At 32.5% G+C, this 21,530-nt stretch overlaps 1 protein-coding gene and 1 pseudogene across 4 annotated transcripts; one reads left to right on the plus strand and one right to left on the minus strand.

Annotated features, from left to right (window-relative positions):
* Positions 1 to 7,500: 7,500 nt before the first annotated feature.
* On the plus strand, positions 7,501 to 11,373 carry LOC114410839 (SNF1-related protein kinase regulatory subunit gamma-1-like). 4 transcript variants are annotated; one of them, XM_028374770.1, is made up of 6 exons: positions 7,501 to 7,624; positions 8,530 to 8,706; positions 8,822 to 9,264; positions 9,635 to 9,901; positions 9,978 to 10,150; positions 11,001 to 11,373. In XM_028374770.1, the coding sequence occupies exons 2-6, from the start codon at positions 8,538 to 8,540 to the stop codon at positions 11,278 to 11,280; spliced, it is 1,332 nt and encodes a 443-aa protein (XP_028230571.1). In that variant the 5' UTR covers positions 7,501 to 7,624; positions 8,530 to 8,537; the 3' UTR covers positions 11,281 to 11,373. The 4 variants fall into 4 exon arrangements, with proteins under 4 accessions (XP_028230571.1, XP_028230576.1, XP_028230561.1 ...); XM_028374775.1 differs by having other exon boundaries at positions 7,537 to 7,624; positions 8,536 to 8,706; XM_028374760.1 differs by lacking the exon at positions 7,501 to 7,624 and adding an exon at positions 7,633 to 7,723.
* Positions 11,374 to 11,380: 7 nt separating this feature from the next.
* On the minus strand, positions 11,381 to 12,426 carry LOC114406632 (annotated as a pseudogene).
* Positions 12,427 to 21,530: the final 9,104 nt, after the last annotated feature.

Below are 21,530 nucleotides of genomic sequence, written 5' to 3' on the forward strand. Positions count from 1 at the left end.
ACGGTTACCTTTATTTGATACATAAGAAATCCCAATCCTTAGAAGTTTTTAAGAGTTTCAAGGCTGAAGTTGAACTTCAACTTGGAAAGAAAATTAAGGTTGTCAAATCTGACCGTGGTGGTAAGTAGTATGTTAGATATGATGGATCAGGAGAACAATGTCCAGGACCTTTTGCGTTTTTTCTCAAAGAATGTGGAATTGTTCCGCAATACACTATGCCAAGCAAACCTAGCATGAATGATGTTGCAGAACAACGAAACCGAACTCTTAAGGATATGGTGAGAAGTATGGTTAGTCATTCTTCTTTGCCAGAGTCACTTTGGGGAGAAGCCTTAAAGACCGCAGCTTACATCCTTAATAGGGTGTCAAGTAAAGCACTTAATAAAACCCCTTATAAACTTTGGACTGGCAAAAGGCCAAGCATTAATCATTTTCATATTTGGGGTTGTCCGGCTGAGGCTCGACCTTATAGGCCACATGAAAGAAAGCTGGATTCAAGTACAATTAGCTATTTTTTTGTTGGCTATGCTGAACGCTCTCGGGGCTATAAGTTTTATGATCCCACTTTAAGATCAATATTTGAAACGGGAAATGCAAGGTTTCTTGAGGAAGTTGAGTTTGGGAAGGAAGAGAACATAAGGAAAGTTGTCTTTGAGGAAGAACCTGTTATTGACAGTGTTCAAGTCCTCATACCTATTGTTGTTCAAGAAATAACTCCAATAATAGAAAATAATGTTCAAACTATTATTGATGACATTGTTCAAGAACAAGACAATGATGAGGTTCTTCCTCAAATACCTATACAACAACCTCAACAATCTCAAGAAGTTCCATTAAGGAGATTTGATAGAGAGAGGAGAAGAGCAATCCCTGATGATTATATTATCTTTCTCCAAGAACATGAGGATGACATTGGTTTAACAGAGGATGATCCAATTAACTTCTATCAAGCCATGCGTAGTTCTAACTCTCAAAATTGGATCAATGCCATGAAGGATGAGATGAAATCTATGCAAGACAATGACGTTTGGGATCTCATCGAATTGCCTGAAAGTGTGAAACCTATTGGTTGCAAATGGATATTTAAAACCAAAAGGGATTCAAAGGGCAATGTCGAGAGATATAAGGCTCGTCTAGTCACTAAAGGATTTACCCAAAAGGAAGGCATTGACTATAAAGAAACTTTTTCTCCAGTATCTTCAAAGGATTCTTTTAGAACAATAATGACACTGGTAGCTCATTATGATTTAGAGCTACATCAGATAGATGTTAAGACTGCGTTTCTAAATGGTGACATTGAAGAAACAATTTATGTGATGCAACCAGAAAACTTTGTATTAGGTGACTCAAAATCTATGGTTTGCAAACTAAATAAATCCATTTATGGTTTGAAACAAGCTTCCCATCAATGGTATTACAAGTTCCATCAAGTCATTACCTCATATGGTTTTGAGGAAAATGCAGTTGATGATTGTGTATACCACAAGTTTAGTGGGAGTAAATACTCATTCTTGATGTTATATGTCGATGATATACTGCTTGCTAGCAACGATATAAGCTTCTTACAAGAGACTAAGAAATTTTTGACGAAAAATTTTGAGATGAAAGATCTTGGGGAAACCTTTTTTGTATTAGGAATCAAGATACTAAGAGATCGCTCTCAAGGTATCCTAAGGTTATCACAAGAGAGTTATATCGATAAGGTCCTAGATAGATTCGACATGAAAGATAGTAAACCAGGAGATACCCCCGATAGCTAAAGGAGACAAATTTAGTCTCAAACAATGCCCCAATAATTACCTTGAAAGAATAAAGATGCAAAAGATTCATTATGCATTAGCAGTAGGAAGTCTAATGTACGCTCAAGTTTGCACTCATCCCGATATCACATTTGTAGTAGGAGTTCTAGGAAAATATTTGAGTAATCCTGGAATGCAGCATTGGAAAGCAGCAAAACGTGTGATGCGTTACCTAAAGAGAACAAAAGGATACATGCTCACTTATCAAAAGTCTGAGAATTTGGAGATCATTGGTTACTCGGACTCTAATTTTGCTGGATGTCAAGATAGCAAACACTCCACATCTAGATACATATTTATGCTGGCTGGAGGAGCTATCTCTTGGAAGTCTGCTAAACAAACTCTCAAAGCCTCTTTGACCATGGCCACAGATTTCATTGCTTGTTTTGAGGCATCCAACCATGGGATATGGCTGAGAAATTTTATCACTGGTTTGCGTGTGGTTGATGACATTGAAAGACCATTAAAGATTTATTGTGACAATAACTCAGCAGTTCTTTACTCCAACAACAATAGGAGTGCAACCAAATCAAATTTTATTGACATCAAGCTTTTGGTTGTTAAAGAAAGAGTTCTGAATAGACAAATTTCCATAGAACATTTAAGGACTAATGATATGCTAGCTGACCCACTTATGAAAGGTTTGGTACCTAAAGTTTTTCATGAGCACACTACTCATATGGGATTGATTCCTTATAGTACCTTAGTTTAGTGGGAGTCCCATTTATGTTCTATATATGCCTTATGTTTTTAAGATATTTGTATAGATTGATTTTCTATAAAATAAAGTTGAAGGTTATCATTTAATTCTGAGCTTGTTTTGTTTACAATATTTATATTGTGTTTGGATTGATCTCTATAAAGAATAAAGTTTGAACTAGTTAGAAATGAACATGAATGAGATCACATCGCATGTTATTTTCATGTCGCTTATCCATATTTGATCTATGTCATCAAGTATACGTGACATTGGTGATCATTGTGGCTCAATCACGTTGGATTGTGAGGAAAACTGCAATGTTTTTGTGTTACTATATAAGATGGACTAAATTGTTTAAGGAAAGTCTAAAAGTAAATAACATACAGTTGTGCGCCTAGAGACTTTTGCAATATAAATGATTAAGGTTAATATGAAACTCAAGTGAGAGATTGTTAGAAATTTTATAATTCCTAATTAATTAATTAGTGTGTACTACATATTATATTTATCATTTATATTAGTTATTTATATTTATGAGCTCAATAAAAGTGATATAATTTGGTGAGCCTATTGGACTATCATCAGAAATTAATATGAGCTTGATAAGCAGAAACCAATTTGGCTTGTTAAAGAATAATGAGAACTCTAATAGGTTAAAACCAAAAGCAAAGTTGTGGCCCCCAATATACCAAATCAGAAATTATATTATCTTCTCACCATCTGACAAGAAACCTAAGGTCCCAAAAGGGAAACGGTAATTTAGTTGAGGAAGAACACAAAACCAACAATTCCTTAGACTCATCAATTTCGTTGCTTATCATGGATCCATGTATTTTTTTCATAACCCCTCTTGATAATCTAGCGTAATGTGTTTCCGGTGATTATTGAGCAGGACACCTTTTCTTTATGTTGTATGGTATACTTTTTTTGTTAACAACATGAAAGAGGAAAGAGTTGTGGTATAATGATGCATCCCTTTGTATAATTAATGAAGCTGTTATTCTGTTAATGACATTTATTTATTTATTTATTGTTATTGTTGAGATATATACGCGGTGGTGGTTCTAGGACCCGGGATCAGTAAAAACAATTTATTTAGAAAAATAAATCTAATAAATTGATATGTAAATAAAACAATAATAAATATATAAGAAAAGTGAAAACACATAAAAGTAAGAGATAAAAATATTAAAATAAGGAGATGAATTTATTTATTATATATCTTTATATGAAAGTAAGTGAAGGGAGACAAACATATAAAATTAGAAAATATAAAATATAAAATTTTGATAGATATATAGATGACTTTATTAAAATGAAAGAAGGGATTTGATATATGAAATGAGCAACCTTCCCATGCTATAAGGAAGGGATTTGATAAAGTTTCCCTTGAGGGTTGAGGGGGATGATTCTCTAGCATGTACTAGCTATACTAGCCCGTAGTCCAACTCGACGTTATTAATTACGGTAACAAGTGACCAAAATGTGAAAGAGAGATAAACATGTTAGAATTTGGTTCACCAAAAAAACATGTATGAATTTGGGAATGATGAGAAGATGACAAGCAGCTTATATGTTGAAATAAGATCAAACTTCCCATATCACTTCCTCTATGAGAAAATTATGTGAAAATCATTAACTAGAAAAGGAAGAAAGAGCATCGAGCAAGTCTCATTTTGATTGCATATATCTTTGGAGAAAATATTAAATAGTTCGAAACCATATATCACGTGTCTATCATTCCTGCTATTCTTGACTAATTTCTATATATATGATATGTATTCAAGTATTTTAATATATGTGAAAAATTAATAACACTTAATTATGGTTTCAATATATTATGTAGCTAGAAATTAATAAGAATTACCGTAATCCTGAATCATCTAATATAGTTCTCACCCAAATCAAGAGAGTAAGTAGGCTTTCTCCCCCTCTAAACATGAAATGTTAATTTCAGAAAATGTGATGTTGGGAGAGAAATAACATGATAAATAATATGATATGATAAAATGGAAAAAAGAGAGTGAGAAACAAATTTAAAGTGAAAAGGAGATAAAAATGCTATAAGTTATAATATGATTGTTGATAAATTTAATGTTTTTTTATTTGATATTATTGTAATTAGGATCTTAGACTCTCTAATAGTATTTAAAGTATTTCTATGAGATTCAATCCTTTAAATCAATTATAGAACTAACCTTAGTCGAAAAAAAAATTAGTTATATTTAAAAAATTTTGTCATCTCTAAGAGAGTAATTTGCGGGATCAAATCCAGTTTTTTTTCCCATAAATTCAATGTGTGTTAGTATCTCAACTACACATGTCTCTAAATTTAATGGCTAATCCAAGCAAAATCCTTTCATTTTTGGATCATAACTGGACCAATAATCTCAATATAATGCACTTCTTTTGGTACAAAATAACTTCAAGAAATAAAATTCAAAAAGACCGTACCAAATAGCAATAATTATGAAAGTTTTAGACACGACACAGTACGAACTCAGGGTGAATGACCTTTTTATTGGTTAAGTAATATTTTATATAAAAAAACAATTATGAAGTGAAATAGGAAAAACACTATTGCTATTTATTTATTAGGAACTAGGGAGAAACAGATAATTCATGTCTAACTGTTTTTTTTTTATATTTTTTTAAAATAAAAAGAAAGATAATAGAAGTTAGTGAGTGATTATGAAAATAGTTATAGAAATAAAATAATAATTTATAAATATAGTTATAAGGATAAAATGAATATAAAATGTGTACATCGAAATATCCTAATCCTTTTATCTATAATACAGATAATCTTTGCACGAATTGCACAAAAGTTAAGGTGAAAGGATCACATTTTTTTTAAGACTAACTGTTGATAAAAAGCAATTAAAAAATGTAAGGTGAGATTCGACGGAAATTAAGCTTCGTATGAATTTTACAAAGAGTTCGTAACAATTAACATTTCTGTTTTCCTAAATGCTGCTACTCATTTTAGTCAATGTATAATTTCATATGAAAAAAATAAAATAAAAAAGTCAATAACTGCCTTTTATATGTAGGTGACAAAATGGACTATTTGGTCTAACGCAGGCCGACAACATGCAGGTTGTATGGTATAATGGGCCGTACAAAAAAGTTTAAATTTAGTTCAGGTCTACAAAATGAAGTTTAAGTGATTTTTTTGAGTTTCTGCCACCTTACCTCTGGCATAGGGTCATGATTGGAGGGACTTTTATAAAAGGGTGTAAATTCTTTTCTGTTTTTTTTTCAATTTTTTTTAGTTGGGATCCATCTTAAATTATTATCTAAAATAAGATAAGTCATAATCGATATTATGACTTCTAAATTAAAATCATACGATCTGTTATGATTTTTTATTTTTTTTAATTAAAATTATAAAAATTTTTACGACTTCAGATTAATGTTTTCTATTTACGACTTCAAAATTATATATATTTTTATTTATTTATTTATGTACCATCTTCAAATTGTAAGTTTTTTTTTACTAAGTAGTATCTTTTTTAGTTTTTATTTTAGGATTTTTTATTTATTTGTATTTTCTTTTCTTTTGCTTTCAATTTTTTAAAAAAATTGTAAATAATTTTATTTATTTAATTATTAAATAATTATTTTAAGTTATACTTATTATTGTTTTATTTAATATTTTTTATATGATTTTATTTAATATGTTATATATTTTTTAATATTGTTTTATTTAAAATATTTTATATAACTTTTGAATAATGTTATATTTAATATATTTTGTATATTTAAAATTTAAATATTTTTTAAATAATGTTATTGAATTTAATTTTTTTTATAAATGAAAGAAATAATATAAATATTTAAATTTTTTATAAAAAAATTAAAACAAGTAAATTTAAAAATCCAAAACATTTAAATAAAAATTACATATTTTTTTAACATAATCATAGTAAATATTCATACAAACAAGTAGACGACTAATATAATTTCTACTTTTTATGTTTCTCTTCAATTTGTATTGTAAATTTTATATTCATATATTATGTTGTTTTTAATTTAATAACTACTTTTATTACTAAATTATTAGATGTTGTTAATAGTAAATTCCTTTATATAAAATAAATATATTATTTCATAAATTATAAGGTAATATTAGTAACAAAATATTTTAATATTTTTTTTTTAAATTTAAGTATTTAAAATAAAACAAAATATTCAAAAAAATATTAAATAAAACAATATTAAAAATACATAAAATATTTTAAATAAAACAATATTAAAAAAATATATAAGATATTAAATAAAACCATATAATAAATATATACAAGATATTAAATAAAACTAATAACAAGTAAAATTAAAAATATTTATTTAATAATTAAATAAATAAAATCATTAATAATTTTAAAAAAAACTTAAAGCAAAAGAAAAAAATACAAATAAATAAAAAATCCTAAAAAACAAAAAATTTTAAAAAAAATATGACTTTAAAGTCATAAATAAAAAAATTAAACTGAAATCATAATTTTTTTTACAATTATAGTTAAAAAAATAAAAAAATAATAAGTCGTAACAGATGTTATGACTCCTAATTCAGAACATCACTTATTCCATTTTTTATAATAATTTAAAATAGATCCCCAAATGAAAAAATGAAAAAAAAAATAAAAATTACACCCTGTTGATAAAAGTCTCCATGATTGGATCACGCCAAAAAAATCCCTATTTAATTTGGACTAAAAGAATTAAGGCCGAACTCTATATTTTATCGGATGGGTTTGCACTGATCGGATTAGTGTAATCTATTTTGTTACCTCTAATTTTACACCGTAAGATACGTGGGCCATTGGGCTTAGGGGTCAATTTTGGGCCTGCTAAGTTTGCTGGAGGTGTTTGTTGACGTGAAGATCAGAGGTAAAGAGTAAGACACGATCAAAACGGTATAGTGCTTCATGGAATGAAAAGCAATTAGCAGTTAACAAATGGTTCAACCAGCCATTGACACATTTCCTCTAACAACACTTGGCATTGCTAGAAACACCCAGCAGTCATTCAAAAAAACCACATATAACTGCTTTTTACAATAGACCACAGAATTAAAACTCCAAGGGTCTGAATCTGTTGGCATTCATTCACATACTGATAGGTACGTCATATTCTATCTATCTCCATTCATTTATCTTTTCATGTATAGTTTCATGGTTCCAAATCAAATTCTGTTATTCATGCATCATAATTTCAAGCAGTAAGTTCAATCGGTCTCCATTTATTTATCTTTTCATGATGATTTCATGTTTTCAAATCAAAATCTATTGTTCTTGCATTACAATTTAGAAGCATTTCATGAAACAATTTAGAAGTGTATTATTATTTTTGTGGTTGACACAATCATTTTATGTTTCCTATGATAAACAATTTCTCAACCAAATTATTGTAATTTAGATTCATCCGTTTATGATACACAATTATTTTGATTTCGCCATACCAATCAAACATCATATTAGGGGGAAATGCCAATTATGGCCTATCGTCCTATATGATATAGGAGATGAGTAATTATGAATACTAGTTCCTCTAGACGATGAATAGATCGAAGAGTTACATAGTTGAATCTTGCAGGGGTATCATACCAAGTCACTTTCCAATATGAACAGAGTATGACCTCCAACCAAAGAAAATGTAATACATAGAATTGCCACATGAAACCATGCTATCAAGCCATCTAGGATTTTCAGTCACGGGTCATTTCATTTTGATATTCGAGAGAAACAAAATCCAGGGGGAGATTAAGATCTGAGAGATGAATGAACCAAAATGACAATAGAATCTGTTCAATCTTAACAGTTCAAAAGCGTTGTGTTGGGTGTGGTCTCAAAAGCTGTAAAAAAAATGTAAGAACATCCCATTATTCCTGCTAACTTTTGACTCCAGAAAGCGATAGCTTTATTTTTTATGTAAACCATGTAGAGGGTCTAGATATTTCTACGTCTACAATTCTGTAATTTCAAGAAAATTATTGAAACATCAATCAATACCAATACGTGTCTTTAGTTCCAGATATGGCGCAAGAACAAGAGTTCAGAACAAGCACCCCACTTCCAAAGTGTGATGCCTATTTCGAAACCATACAATCCAGAAAGAAGCTACCGCTGTCACTGCAGGAGACCTTGACAGATGCATTTGCAAAGATTCCTGTTTCTTCTTTTCCTGCAGTTCCTAGCGGAAAAGGTAAGGGGTTAACCATAAAAAAAGCATTCACTCCATCACTATCACCTTATGCATTTAATGTGAATCAATGATCTTCATGGCCAAAAGCACTAACATGTAAAAAATACTTTGGTAGTAATTGAAATTCTAGCAGACACACCCGTTGGTGAAGCAGTTAAGATTCTATCTGAAAGCAACATTTTAGCAGCTCCAGTTAAAGACCCAGATGCATCTAATAGTTCAGATTGGAGAAGTAGGTATCTTGGCATCATAGATTATTCAGCCATCATTCTCTGGGTGCTGGAGGGTGCAGAACTTGCACAAGCTGCACTATTGGCAGGTACAGCAACAGCTGCTGGAGTTGGTGCAGGAGCTGCTGGTGCTTTGGGAGCACTAGCATTGGGACTGACAGGTCCTGCAGCAATTGCTGGGCTAACCACTGCTGCAGCAGGTGCTGCACTGGCAGGTGGTGTTGCTGCAGATAAAGTGATGGCTAAAGATGCACCTCAAGCTGCTGATAACCTGGGAGAGGACTTCTACAAAATAATACTGGAAGAAGAACCCTTCAAGTCAACAACGGTAAGCATGATAATGCCAGAGATTCTGGAACTAACTGCAAGTTCTCGGCTTTTATGCTTATGCTAACATTTTCTCTAGGTATGGGCATTTTTGTCTTGCTTGGTTGGGAAAAAATCTTTTTAAGTTAGGATATCTCACTAATAGAGGAGGCCAGTGCCAGCAGAGCTAGGCTAGTTAGCTATTAATTTGGCTTTTGTTGTGCTTGAGTCAATCATATCCATTTAACAGAAAAATGATGGTTGTATTCTTGCATAATCCATTTGGGAATTTTATTTTTACATAAATTGAGCTAATTATAGGTCAGTAGAATTCTTTCCATACCTCCACATTGGAAAGAAAAAGATACATTTATGTTGATTTTTGGTTTCAGGTGCGATCAATAATTAAATCATACCGATGGGCACCTTTTGTTCCAGTTGCAAGAAACAGTGCTATGCTGACTGTCCTGCTGCTTCTCTCAAAGTATAGGCTGAGGAATGTGCCTGTGATAGAACCAGGTAGACCTGACATTGTAAATTTCATTACTCAATCAGCAGTTGTCCAAGGGCTCGAGGGATGCAAAGGAAGAGATTGGTTTGACTGCATTGCTGAAAAGTGTATATCTGATCTGGGACTTCCATTTATGTCTACCGATGAGGCAAGGATTCATGTTTTAAATTTTTAGCTTCCTTTGGCATGAAGGTTTTGAAGTCTTCATTTTTCTTTCTGTCCAGGTTATTAGCATCCAGAGCAATGAATTGATTCTTGAAGCTTTCAAGCAGATGAAGGATAATCGAATTGGTGGTCTTCCTGTAATAGAGGGGCCAAAGAAGAGAATTGTTGGAAACTTGAGCATACGAGACATCAGACACTTGCTTCTAAGGCCAGAGCTTTTCACCAATTTTAGGTAAGACAAAGTAAAAAATCTTGAACCTGCATGGGATACTTCTTTGACAATAATTAGTGAGACATATATGCCACTCCGTACCAACTCCAAAATCAGATGAAAATGTATTTTACAGTTTCAACAATAAAATTCTCTTTGGGAGAAGGCAAGAAGCACATAAAACTGGTGATGAGGGAAACTCAAAAATACAAGATACTAGCATTTTCGGTAAAAACAAAAAAGAAGATAACCAAACAAATGAGAACAAATTTAAAAAGAATATATAATCAACCAGGGCTATATGATTATCTACCTCATATAAATGGGTATTAGTGAGTGTATGAGGTGATTTTTATTTTTTAAATTTAGGAAAACAAACAATTAGGGTGCACTTGGATAGAGAATTTTTACTGAGGAAAGTAATTTATCAGAGAATTTAAATTTTTTTGATCTAAAATTTATTATTTGGGTGTTTTTTTATGAAGAATTTAAATTTTTGGAATTTTAAAACAAAATTTTAAACAATAAAATTTGTGGAATTTTAATTTCCTTCTAAAAGGTGAGAAATTGAAATTCATTTCTTGACAAAAAAACTCTTCAAAACGTTCCTTTATTTCCATTATAACCTTCATCCCTTTTTCGCCCACACAATTTTAATTTTTTTTATTCAAACATAAAATTTTGAAAATAAAAGAATTTCAATTGAAGTAATTAAAATTCTTAGAATTTAAAATTTCTCAAAATTTAAAATTCTTTCATCCAAACACATTCTTAGCGCATCTCTGATCATTACAGAAACTTGTAACTTGTAAGTGAACTAATTACTTAACTGAAATGTTCTCCTTCACTGCTCCTCTATTTTGATTTTCAGGAAGTTGACTGTGATGGATTTCATGAAGAAAATTGTCTCGTCATCCCTTCAAACTGGAAAAGTTACCCAACCCATAACATGCAAGCCTGACTCGACACTACAGGGGGTGATCCATACTCTTGCTTCTCAGTCTATTCACAGGATTTATGTGGTAGATGGACATGATGAAGTAGTTGGAGTCATTACACTAAGAGATGTGATCTCTTGTTTTGTCACCGAACCTCCTTACAATTTTGACGATTACTATGGATTTGCGGTGAAAGAGATGTTGAACCAGTGATTTTTATGGAAGTTTAAATAAAGGAAACACTCCAAATGTAAGAAACTCTTATGTTATCTGAGAAAACATTTCATTTGAATTTTTATTATTTAAGTATTTCTCATGCAAGTTCTATCATGCTAAAGCCAGAGAGTTTGTCCAGTCCCTTATCCGTGATCATCCCTCTTATTCTTTCCACTTCCTTCCATCTTCCCAGCCCAACATATATGTTAGACAATACCACCAGAGGAGCAGGGTTTTCTGGTTCTATATCTAGAAGCTTCTTGGCCATTTCTTCCCCAAGATTGGAATCTAGGTAACACCTACAAGCACCAAGCAAAGAAGCAAAAACAGATACAGGAGGCTCTGCTAATTCCTGCATCAGGTCTTAAGCTTCACCCAATCGACCAGATCGACCTAAAAGATCAACTATGCAACCAAAATGCTCAGGCTTTGGCTGCAAGCCATACTCTTTTCCCATCATTCTGAAAAAATGCAACCCTCTATCAACCTGACCCATGTGGCTGCAAGCAGATAAATCACTAACAAATGTTGCCATGTTTGGTTGAACCATTTCTTCCAGCATTTCATCAAAAAGATTTCAGAGGCAGACTCATAGTCTCTATTTCTTCCATACCCACCAATCATTGCATTCCAAAATGCCGGATCATCTGGTTTTGCATCAAATTGATCAAAAACTCCTCGTGCCCAAGAAGGATGCCCAGATTTCATGTATATATCAACCAGAGCAGTTGCCAACAAATCATCCCTGTTGATATCAGTTCTTAAAGCAAACCCATGTATCTCTTTTCCACGCCGTAACATAGATGAATTTGCAGATGCTGACAAAAGGCTAGTAACAATTTTCAAACATGGAGCCACACCAACATACTGCATTTCCCTAAAGTACTTAAAAGCTTCTCCACACACCCCTAGTTGTGCGAACCCACTGATCATGGAATTCCAAGTAGCTGAATCAGGCTTCAACCCTTCAGATTCCAGCCTCTGAAACATATCAACTGCTCTCTCACTCTCTTTATTCAACATCATTCTCGCAATCATGGAATTCCAAGTGATCAAATTTCTTCTATTCCCTTCCACCCCCTTGAAAACCTCAAAAGCAAAATGCCAAAAACCACACTTTGAATATGTTGTATGTTGGTTCATTAACAACCATTAGTTAGTCTCTCTTAGATTTTACCAGCTTAGTTTCTTTTCTGTTTTTTTGTTATTTTGTTATAACAGTTAACAATTAGTTAGTTTTAAGTTGGTTAAGTTAGCTAGGCTTGAGTAGTGCTTCTATTCTTTTTCTGCATAATAGAGAGATTGTACCCAGAGGAGGAATCTGTAGAGTTTTGAATAAAAGTGACTGTCGTGAGTTGATTTAGTGTGGCATTTTTTACTCTAGTAAAAAAACACAGTTATGTGCAGTTTTTTTGTTCATCTTTTTCTGCATTTGCTTATTCTTGTTCAAACAAAAAACTCATATCTCTTATGAGTAAAATCTGATCTTGGCACAACAAATTAGTGCGGTGAGCGTGGAACGATTTTGAGTTCGATTCAAGAAATGGGCTCGGCCAAGTATGAGGTTGAAAAATTCACAGGGCAAAATGATTTTGGGCTATGGCGATTGAAGATGAGAGCCCTTCTTGTTCAGCACGGCCTGCTAGAAGCACTTGATGGAGAAGCTAAACTCAAAAAGATGATGGCTGATGGGGATAAGAAAACACTACTGCAGAAGGTACACAGTGATATTATCCTTAGTCTTGGAGACAAGGTGCTGAGGCAAGTCTCTAAGGAAACAACTGCTGCTGGGATTTGGTCAAAGCTTGAAGGTTTGTACATGACCAAATCTTTAGTTAATCGTCTTTACCTAAAGTAGTCTTTCTATTCGGTTAAAATGCATGAAGATAGATCAGTAGGAGAATAATTGGATTTATTTGATAAATTGATTCTAGATCTTGAAAATATCGATATCACCATTAATGATGAGGATCAAGCTTTACTATTGTTGTGCTATTTGCCTAAGAGTTACTCTCATTTCAAAGAGACTTTACTGTTTGGAAGAGACTTTATTTCTCTTGATGAAGTGCAGGCTGCTTTGAACTCAAAAAGAATTGAATGAAAGAAAGGAAAAGAAGTCCTTAACAAGTGGTGAAGGGCTGACATCAAGAGGCAAGATCTTTAAGAAAGATAGTAAATTTGACAAGAAGAAGCAAAAGACAAAAAACCAGAAGAATGGTGAAGGAAATGTCTTCAAAATCAGATGTTATCACTGTAAAAAGGAGGGTCATACAAGGAAAGTTATAACAAAGAATGACGCGATAATTAAAGTGCACAGTGGAAATTAAAGAGTGCAGGAAAGAAGAAGACAAACACAAGAGTTTTATACTGGTTCGGAAACAACCCGTGCCTACATCCAGTCCCCAAGCGACCTGCGGTCCTTGAGATTTCTTTTCAACCTTGTAAAAACCTTTACAAGCAAAGATCCACAAGGGATGTACCCTTCATTGTTCTCTTTGAACAACCAAGTGGATGTATCCTCCACTTGAACTGATCCACAAGAGATGTACCCTCTCTTGTTCTCAGTTACAACAATCCAAGTAGATGTATCCTTTACTTGTACCACAAAGGATGTACCCTCCAATGTGTTAAGACAAAGTTCTCAGGCGGTTAGTCCTTTGAAACTTTGTGAAGGGGAAACAAAAGATATCTCAGACGGTTAGTCCTTTGAAATCTTTTGTTTAAGGGAAGGGGAAGAATCAAAAGAATTCTCAGACTGTGTCGTTTTGAATTCTTTAAAAAGGGAGAAGGGAGACACAAAAAAATTCAGGTGGTTAGTCCTTCGTTCTTTTGGAAAAGGGAGAAGAGAGACACAAAAAGAATTCAGGCGGTTAGTCCTTGGCGAATTCTTTTTGGCAAAGGGAGAAGAGAATGAAAAAGATATAGCACACTTTTGTTTTCTGTGAAAGAACAAGGTTTGGAAACCAGAAAACTCAGAAAACTTTTGGCAAAGGAAGAAGAAAAAGAAGTTCAAGAAGATGTTCAAAAAATTGCATAAAAAGTTATTGAAATGCAAGTCAAGGTCTTGCTTTTATAGACTCTTCATGTCTGGTCAAGAAAAACCATCGTAAGAGTTATATCCTTGAGAAGAACCTGAAAACCATTGAAAGAGTTACATCTCTTGATTTTTATTCAAAACTTGTCACTGGTAATCGATTACCAAAACCATGTAATCGATCACACAAAGCATTTTATGAAAAGATGTGACTCCTCACAATTGAATTTGAATTTCAACGTTCAGATACACTGGTAATCGATTACCAATATATTGTAATCGATTACACCATTTAAAAATCAATTGGAACGTTGCAAATTCAGTTAAAAGCTTTTGAAATCAAACTTTGCCACTGGTAATCGATTACAGGAAACTGGTAATCGATTACCAGAGAGTAAAAACTTTGGTAACTTAGAAAATTTTGAGAAAAACTCTTTTGAAAAACAAAACTGTGCTATGTTTGTTTTTGAAAAATCTTTTCAATACTTCCCTTGTGAAGTCTTCTTGATTTCTTCTCTTGAACCTTTAATTCATCTTTTCTTGAATCTTGAAATCAAACTTCTCTTGAATCTTGAATCTTCTTGATTTCTTTTCATGAAACTTGAAATTAATCTTGATCTTGAACTTGTTGACTCAATCTTGAAATCATTCTCTTGAGCTTTTTGTCATCATCTTTGTTATCATCAAAACTACTTGAATCAACTTGATTCATCATCATGAAGCTTGCTTCTACAGTCAAGTGCATTTTTCTAGGATATCCTGAAGGAGTGAAAGGGTATAAGTTGTGGTGTTTGGAGACTGGTTTTAAGAGGTGTTTAGTGATTCGTGATGTTGTCTTCAACGAAGTTGAGATGGCCTACAAGACCAAGCTCAACATGGTTCAGTCCAGCACTGATCAGAGTAAGGAAAATGATTCTGAAAAATTAAATTTTGAGGTAGAGATTGAGGATAAACATGTTGAAACACAAGCTGTTAATTGGCCTCTTGATGAAGAGAAATCTGAAGAAGAAGAACAAGAAGAAGCTGGCTATGTGCTAGCTCGAGATAGAACCAAAAGGGAAGTCAAACAACCTAAGAGGTATGAATATGCTTATCTAATAGTATTTGCTCTGGTAGCTGCCAGTGAAGTTTTAGAGGAAGATCCAAAAATGTTGAAGTTGTCTTAGCTAGTAAGGAGAAAGAAAAATGGCTAAGTGCCATGAATGAAGAGATTAAGTCTCTCCGTGACAACCATACATGGGAATTGATTAAAAAAAACCCTGGTTCTAGAGTGGTCAGCTGCAAATTGATCTTTAAGATGAAAGAAGGCATCCAAGGAGTTGAACCAAACAAATTTAAAGCTAGACTTGTTGCTCGAGGATTCACTCAAAAGGAGGGAATTGACTTCAATGAAGTTTTCTCTCCTGCAGTGAAACACAGGTCAATCAAAATTCTTATGGCTATGGTGGCAGAATTTGATCTTGTGTTAGAACAAATAGATGTGAAGACAACATTTTTGTATGGAAAGTTTGATGAGGTGATATTGATGAAACAACCTGAGGGTCTTGAAGTCAGAGGTAAAGAGGATTATGTTTACAAATTAAACAAATCCCTTTATGGTCTAAAGCAATCCCCCAGGCAATGGAATAGGAGATTTGATGAATTTATGTCTCACATACAGTTTCATAGAAGTCACTATGATAACTGTGTTTACTTCAAATTTCCTTCTAAAGATGAGTTTGTGATATTGCTATTATATGTTGATGATATTTTGATAGCAAGTAACAACAAGAGTGGGTTGAAAAATTGAAATATGAGCTGAGCAGGGAATTTGAAATGAAGGATTTGGGAGCAGCCAAGAGAATATTAGGAATAGAAATCAAATGGGACAGAAAAAGGAAATTGTTGTATCTGTCCCAGGAGTTATATCTCAGAAAAGTGCTTGAAAGTTTTGGAATGTCAAATTCCAAACCTGTAACTACTTCTATGTCACTATAGTTTAAGCTCAGTACAAGTCAAGCACCAAAGACTCATGATGATATAATTTACATGGAAGGTATTCCATAAGCTAATGTTGTAGGGTAACTGATGTATGTTATGGTATGTACTCGCACTGACATAGCTCATGCAATGAGCCTAGTAAGTAGGTTCATGGCAAATCCAGGCAAAGCACATTGGCAAGCCTGAAATGGATACTCAGATATATCAAAGGATCACTTGGAAGAGTTTTGGTTTATGGTGGAGCTAGGAATAGCAGAAGAATAACGTTATTGAAGGTTTTGTAGATTCTGATTATGCTGGCTGTTTAGATTCAAGGAAATCCCTCACAGGATTTATGTTCGTTGCTTTTGGCACTGCAATTAGTTGGAAAGCTAGCCTTCAAAAGGTAGTGACTTTATCAACCACTGAAGCTAAGTACATTGCTCTTACAGAATCTGTGAAAGAATCTTTGTGGCTTGAAGGCATTGCAAAGGAGCTGAAGATACAAAATGAAGTGATCACAGTACAGTGTGACAGCCAAAGTGCCATTGATCTATCCAAAAATTTTGTGCATCATAAGAGGACAAAGCACATTGATATTAAGTTGCATTTTGTCAAAGAAGTTATTGGTCAAGGATCAGTTATAGTCAAGAAGATTTCAACTGATCACAATCCTTCTGATATGATCACAAAGGTTCTTCCAAGCAACAAATTTTTCCATTGTTTGGACTTAATTCAGCTAAAAGGTGATTGAATCCTGTTTTTGCAACCACTATTTCTGTTCTTGTTAGTGTTGTTATTGAATCAAGGTGGAGAATTGTTGTATGTTGGTTCATTAACAACCATTAGTTAGTCTCTCTTAGACTTTATCAGCTTAGTTTCTTTTTTGTTTTTCTGTTATTTTGTTATAACAGAAAAACAAAAAAGAAACTAAAGGGAACGGAGGAGCCCGAAAGCGCAGCATTGAGAGAGGCGTCGCTTGGTTGGTGCATTTCGTTGAACACCTTGAGTGCGTCAAGGAAATGGCGAGGGTTCGCAGCGTAGGCGGATGTGAGGGCGGAAGAAGCATAAGGGTCGGAATGGAAACCGATTTTGAGGAGATGGGCATGGAGGGTTTGGGTGTGGGAAGGGGAACGGAGGTTGGTGCATGCTTTGAAGAGAGTGGGGAATGTGAAGGAGTGAAGGGTGGGGGAAGGTGAAGAGAGGAGGTGGGAAAAGAGGGAGAGTGCTTCTTTGAAGAAGCCATCTGATACGAGTTTTGCTAATGTTATGTGATCTCTCCTCATTGATTTGTTCGCGTCATTCTTTGATAGGTTGCATGTTTTGTTGTGTCCATGCAACTCTGATTTGACTCTGGTCGCGACTAAATGAATGAATCAAGGGTGCATCTCCTTAAGCTATGCCTTTTGGTAAAATAGTCTTGCATAAAATAAAATAAAAGGAAAAGAAAAATATTTGACATCCTACACATTAAAAAAACGAAAATGAAGAGAGATGAGTAATTAATTATACTATTTGTAATATACTATAAATTTTGGATTGCAAAACAATATTTTTTTTTCTTGAGTTGGATATTTTTCCTAATCGAGGAAGAGATTATTGGCCTATGAGAATTGAACACATATTCTCTAACTGAATAAATTGTTCTTGTACATGTAAATCCAGATAGATTTTACACCATTGCGCCAAATAATATGCGTACTTGTTAATATTTTTTTTCACATCACATGTTTTGTTAATGTGTTATTTTTTCATATTATTCCTTTCATTTACCTTTCGCAGTGAATCTAATGACAAATTCATTCATAAAATTTCCAACTTAATATATAATTTATCCTTAAAAAATATAACTTATTGTTAAATTGGTTCTTAAACATTACAATTTAATGATAAAATAATTTCACAAATTTAACGAAAAGACTAATTTGTTATATTTTTTATACATTGAGAAACTAAAATTATATTTTTTATCTTTTAGAAACCAATTTGTCACCGTATCACACCTTTAAGGACAAATTTAACTATTTACCTTTTACCTTTCATACAAACTTCACCCCACTTCTAATAAAACTTATTTAACTTTAAATCTTTTGTAATTCATGTCTCCACAACCAATGCCATTACACTCATGCTTAAGTGTTGTAAATCTGGTTTTTGCAATTTGGGTGTTATAGTCATTACAGTTTGTTGCAATTGACATCGCGACAGGATGACAAAAAATATGTTAAAATCAAAGGAGTCATTATCATAGTTTATCAAGGAAAATTACAGAAAAAAAACCTTTAAAATAAAATGGTCTCAAAACCAGATTTTGGATTCAAAAGTCAATTATATGTAGGGAAAGTATTAATACCAAGGATGTCCATCCTTAGATGATTACCTCTAAGTAAATGTACAAAATTTTGAATAACTTTAAAATTATTTATTTTACCCCTCATAAAGAAAAGAAGAATTTTGGCTATTTTATTTATTGCTACTGGTATTTTTAAAACATGAGAATTTTTATTATCACAGAGAAAATTATTATTATAAAAAAGATTAATATTATATTTTTATCTTTTCAATTTATATATATTTTTTAATTTTTTTAGCTTGATAAAATTAATCTCATCTTTCTAGTTATCTTTAGGTATAATGGTATAATGGAGAATCAGAGTTACGTATTTCTTTTGTAAGAATATTTGTCTTTTGATATTTTTATTTATTTTAATCTCTCTTAATTTATTTTATTTTAAAAGTTTTGATAATAACCTAATCGGAAATACATATCAAAAGTGATTACTATTAACTTTTAAATAACTTTAAAATAACCAAATTAGAAGTACATTCAAAGTGACTATTGCAAAACAAAATTACTATATTTTTATTTTTAACTTAAAAACTGTTATGATAATTAAATCAAAAGTGTATCTAAAGTGATTATGATTAACTTTTAATGATATCCAAATTGGAAGTAATTTGTGACTATTGCAAAAACTCTTATTAATTATATTAATCTTTTTATGATTTTTTTAATCAAATTAGAAGTACATTTAAAGTAGTTATTGTTAAACCTTTATAGCTTCGATAGTAACTGAATAGAAAGTGCATCACCATAGGATATTGTATTTTTATTTTCTTTTTTAGAAATTTTAGCATACGTGGAAACTTATTTATAAAACATATTTTTTAACCTAACATTTCACTCAATAAAATAAGACCAAGGGAAACTAGCAAGAAGATCACATCACATTTTTAGCTTAACGTCGTGCATTATCGAGGAAAGAGAAAATAACAAAAGCAAAAGTAATGACAGACCCTCACATAATTTTATTAGGTTCAATTCATGAGCAGGAGGAAAAGATAACAAGAAAATGGCAGAAAACAAATCAAATCAGATCCGTAACATGCACATTATAACAGTCACATTCTGCATTTGTTATTGCAACTAAATGAAAGTAAACATATATAGTAAAAGAGAGAAAGGAAAGACGGCACCAGATACGGGACATAGGCTCGAGGTTGCTCGAGATTGAGTCTTTGCCAGTGCGTGAGTTGATGTGTTGATGCGTTGCTGCAGTTTCAGATTAAGGTGCTTGTTGTTGATGTAATGGAGGGGATGAAGGTTGGTTTCAAGGCAGTTCAAACTTCAAAGGTTTAGTGCCATGATATGTTTGATGCGTGAAAGGGTGTCGTGTGGTGTTGTTGAGAGAACGTGAGTTGGGTACTGGTTTTAGTGGGGTTGATCATTAATTTGGCACAAGGTTGTGTGTTGGTTTGAGATGATGTTCAGAGGTGAGGGAAAGAAAGAAGGTTTTGGTGGTGTGTGAGTGAGAGGTTGCTGGGACGTTTGTGATAGTGAGCGAAAGATGATGATGGTATTTTTTTGTGCTCGAGTACGAGAGTTAAGAGTGTCTAGGCTTTTGTGTTCTGTTAGGTATGTATGTGAGTGTTGTGATGGAAGATGGAACTCTCATGGAGAGTGATCACTGGGTGTTTGATTTGGTGCTAGAGAATTGGTTTTAGGTACACAGTTAATTTTGAATACATTTTTAATTTCATTTCATGTTGGAGAAGAATTCAAAATTGATTTTGGATCCAAAAGAATTTGAATTGAAATAATTTTAAGTAATTTTTATGCTGAATCCAAAATTTTATATTGAATTTTATTCATAACTTGATTTTATGATAAAACATCAAAACATAAATCACATCACTTCAAAATTAATTTTTACCAAAATCAATTCTATTCAAAAATCAATTTTACCAACATCCATTCAAACATACAACAAGTGAATATGGTTGTCTATAGTGAATGCAAGGGGTCATTTTTCTATGATTTGTTGGAAATAAATGTGTATGCCCAAGATCAAATTATTATGTAATCAAATTTAGCTTTTATAATAAAGTATTATGTTTCTTTATCATATTTGTACTAGTTGATAAAATGGTTATTAGGGCACACTATGATCATAATAAAGTATTATGTAATCAAGGGATATCCTCAAAAAGAAGGCATAGACTATGACAAAACTTTTTCTCATGTTGCAATGCTCAAATCAATTTGGTTTCTACTTGCTATTGTAGTACACTATGATTATGAAATATGGCAAATAGATGTAAAAAGAACTTTCCTTAATGGTGAGCTAAAAGAGGAGGATGTGTACATGACACAACAGGATTCAAATCTTTGCCTTTGTCTGATCATAATAAAGTCTGTAAGTTACAACAATTCATTTATGGATTCAAACAAGTTTCTAGAAGTTGGAACATTCACTTTAACAAAACAATTGAAAAGTTCAATTTTGTTAGATATAAGGAAGAAACTTGTGTTTAGAAAAAAGGTTAGTGGGAGCATAATTATCTTTTTTGGTGTTATATGTGGATGGTATATTACTCATTGGGAATGATGTACCAGTAATCCAAAGTACAAGATTTAGCTATCAGAACAATTCTCCATGAAAGATTTAGGAGAGACAACCTATATTCTAGGAATAAAGATTTATAGAGAAAGATCTAAAAGGTTATTTGGACTCTCCCAATCTATGTACATTGATATCATCCTAAAAAGGTATAACATGAAAAACCCCAAAAGAAGTTATTTGACAATAAGAACTAGAGTCACTCTTAATAGGGAGGATTGTCCTAAAACTCATGAAGAAAGATAATGCATGACTAGAATACCATATGCCAACGTAGTGGGAGCTATCATGTATATCATGATTTGTACACGTTCTGATGTTGCTTATGCACTAAGTGTAGTCAGTAGGTATCA

The sequence above is a fragment of the Glycine soja genome, chromosome 1 (assembly GCF_004193775.1).
Source record: "Glycine soja cultivar W05 chromosome 1, ASM419377v2, whole genome shotgun sequence".
Lineage (NCBI taxonomy): Eukaryota > Viridiplantae > Streptophyta > Magnoliopsida > Fabales > Fabaceae > Glycine > Glycine soja.

Bases quoted from the DNA above. Each gene is read 5' to 3' on its own strand.
- LOC114410839 (XM_028374770.1), top strand. From the start codon at position 8,538: ATGGCGCAAGAACAAGAGTTCAGAACAAGCACCCCACTTCCAAAGTGT. The intron at 9,265-9,634 runs GTAAGCATGATA...TTTTGGTTTCAG, and splicing joins AACCCTTCAAGTCAACAACG to GTGCGATCAATAATTAAATC. The intron at 9,902-9,977 runs GCAAGGATTCAT...CTTTCTGTCCAG, and splicing joins CATTTATGTCTACCGATGAG to GTTATTAGCATCCAGAGCAA.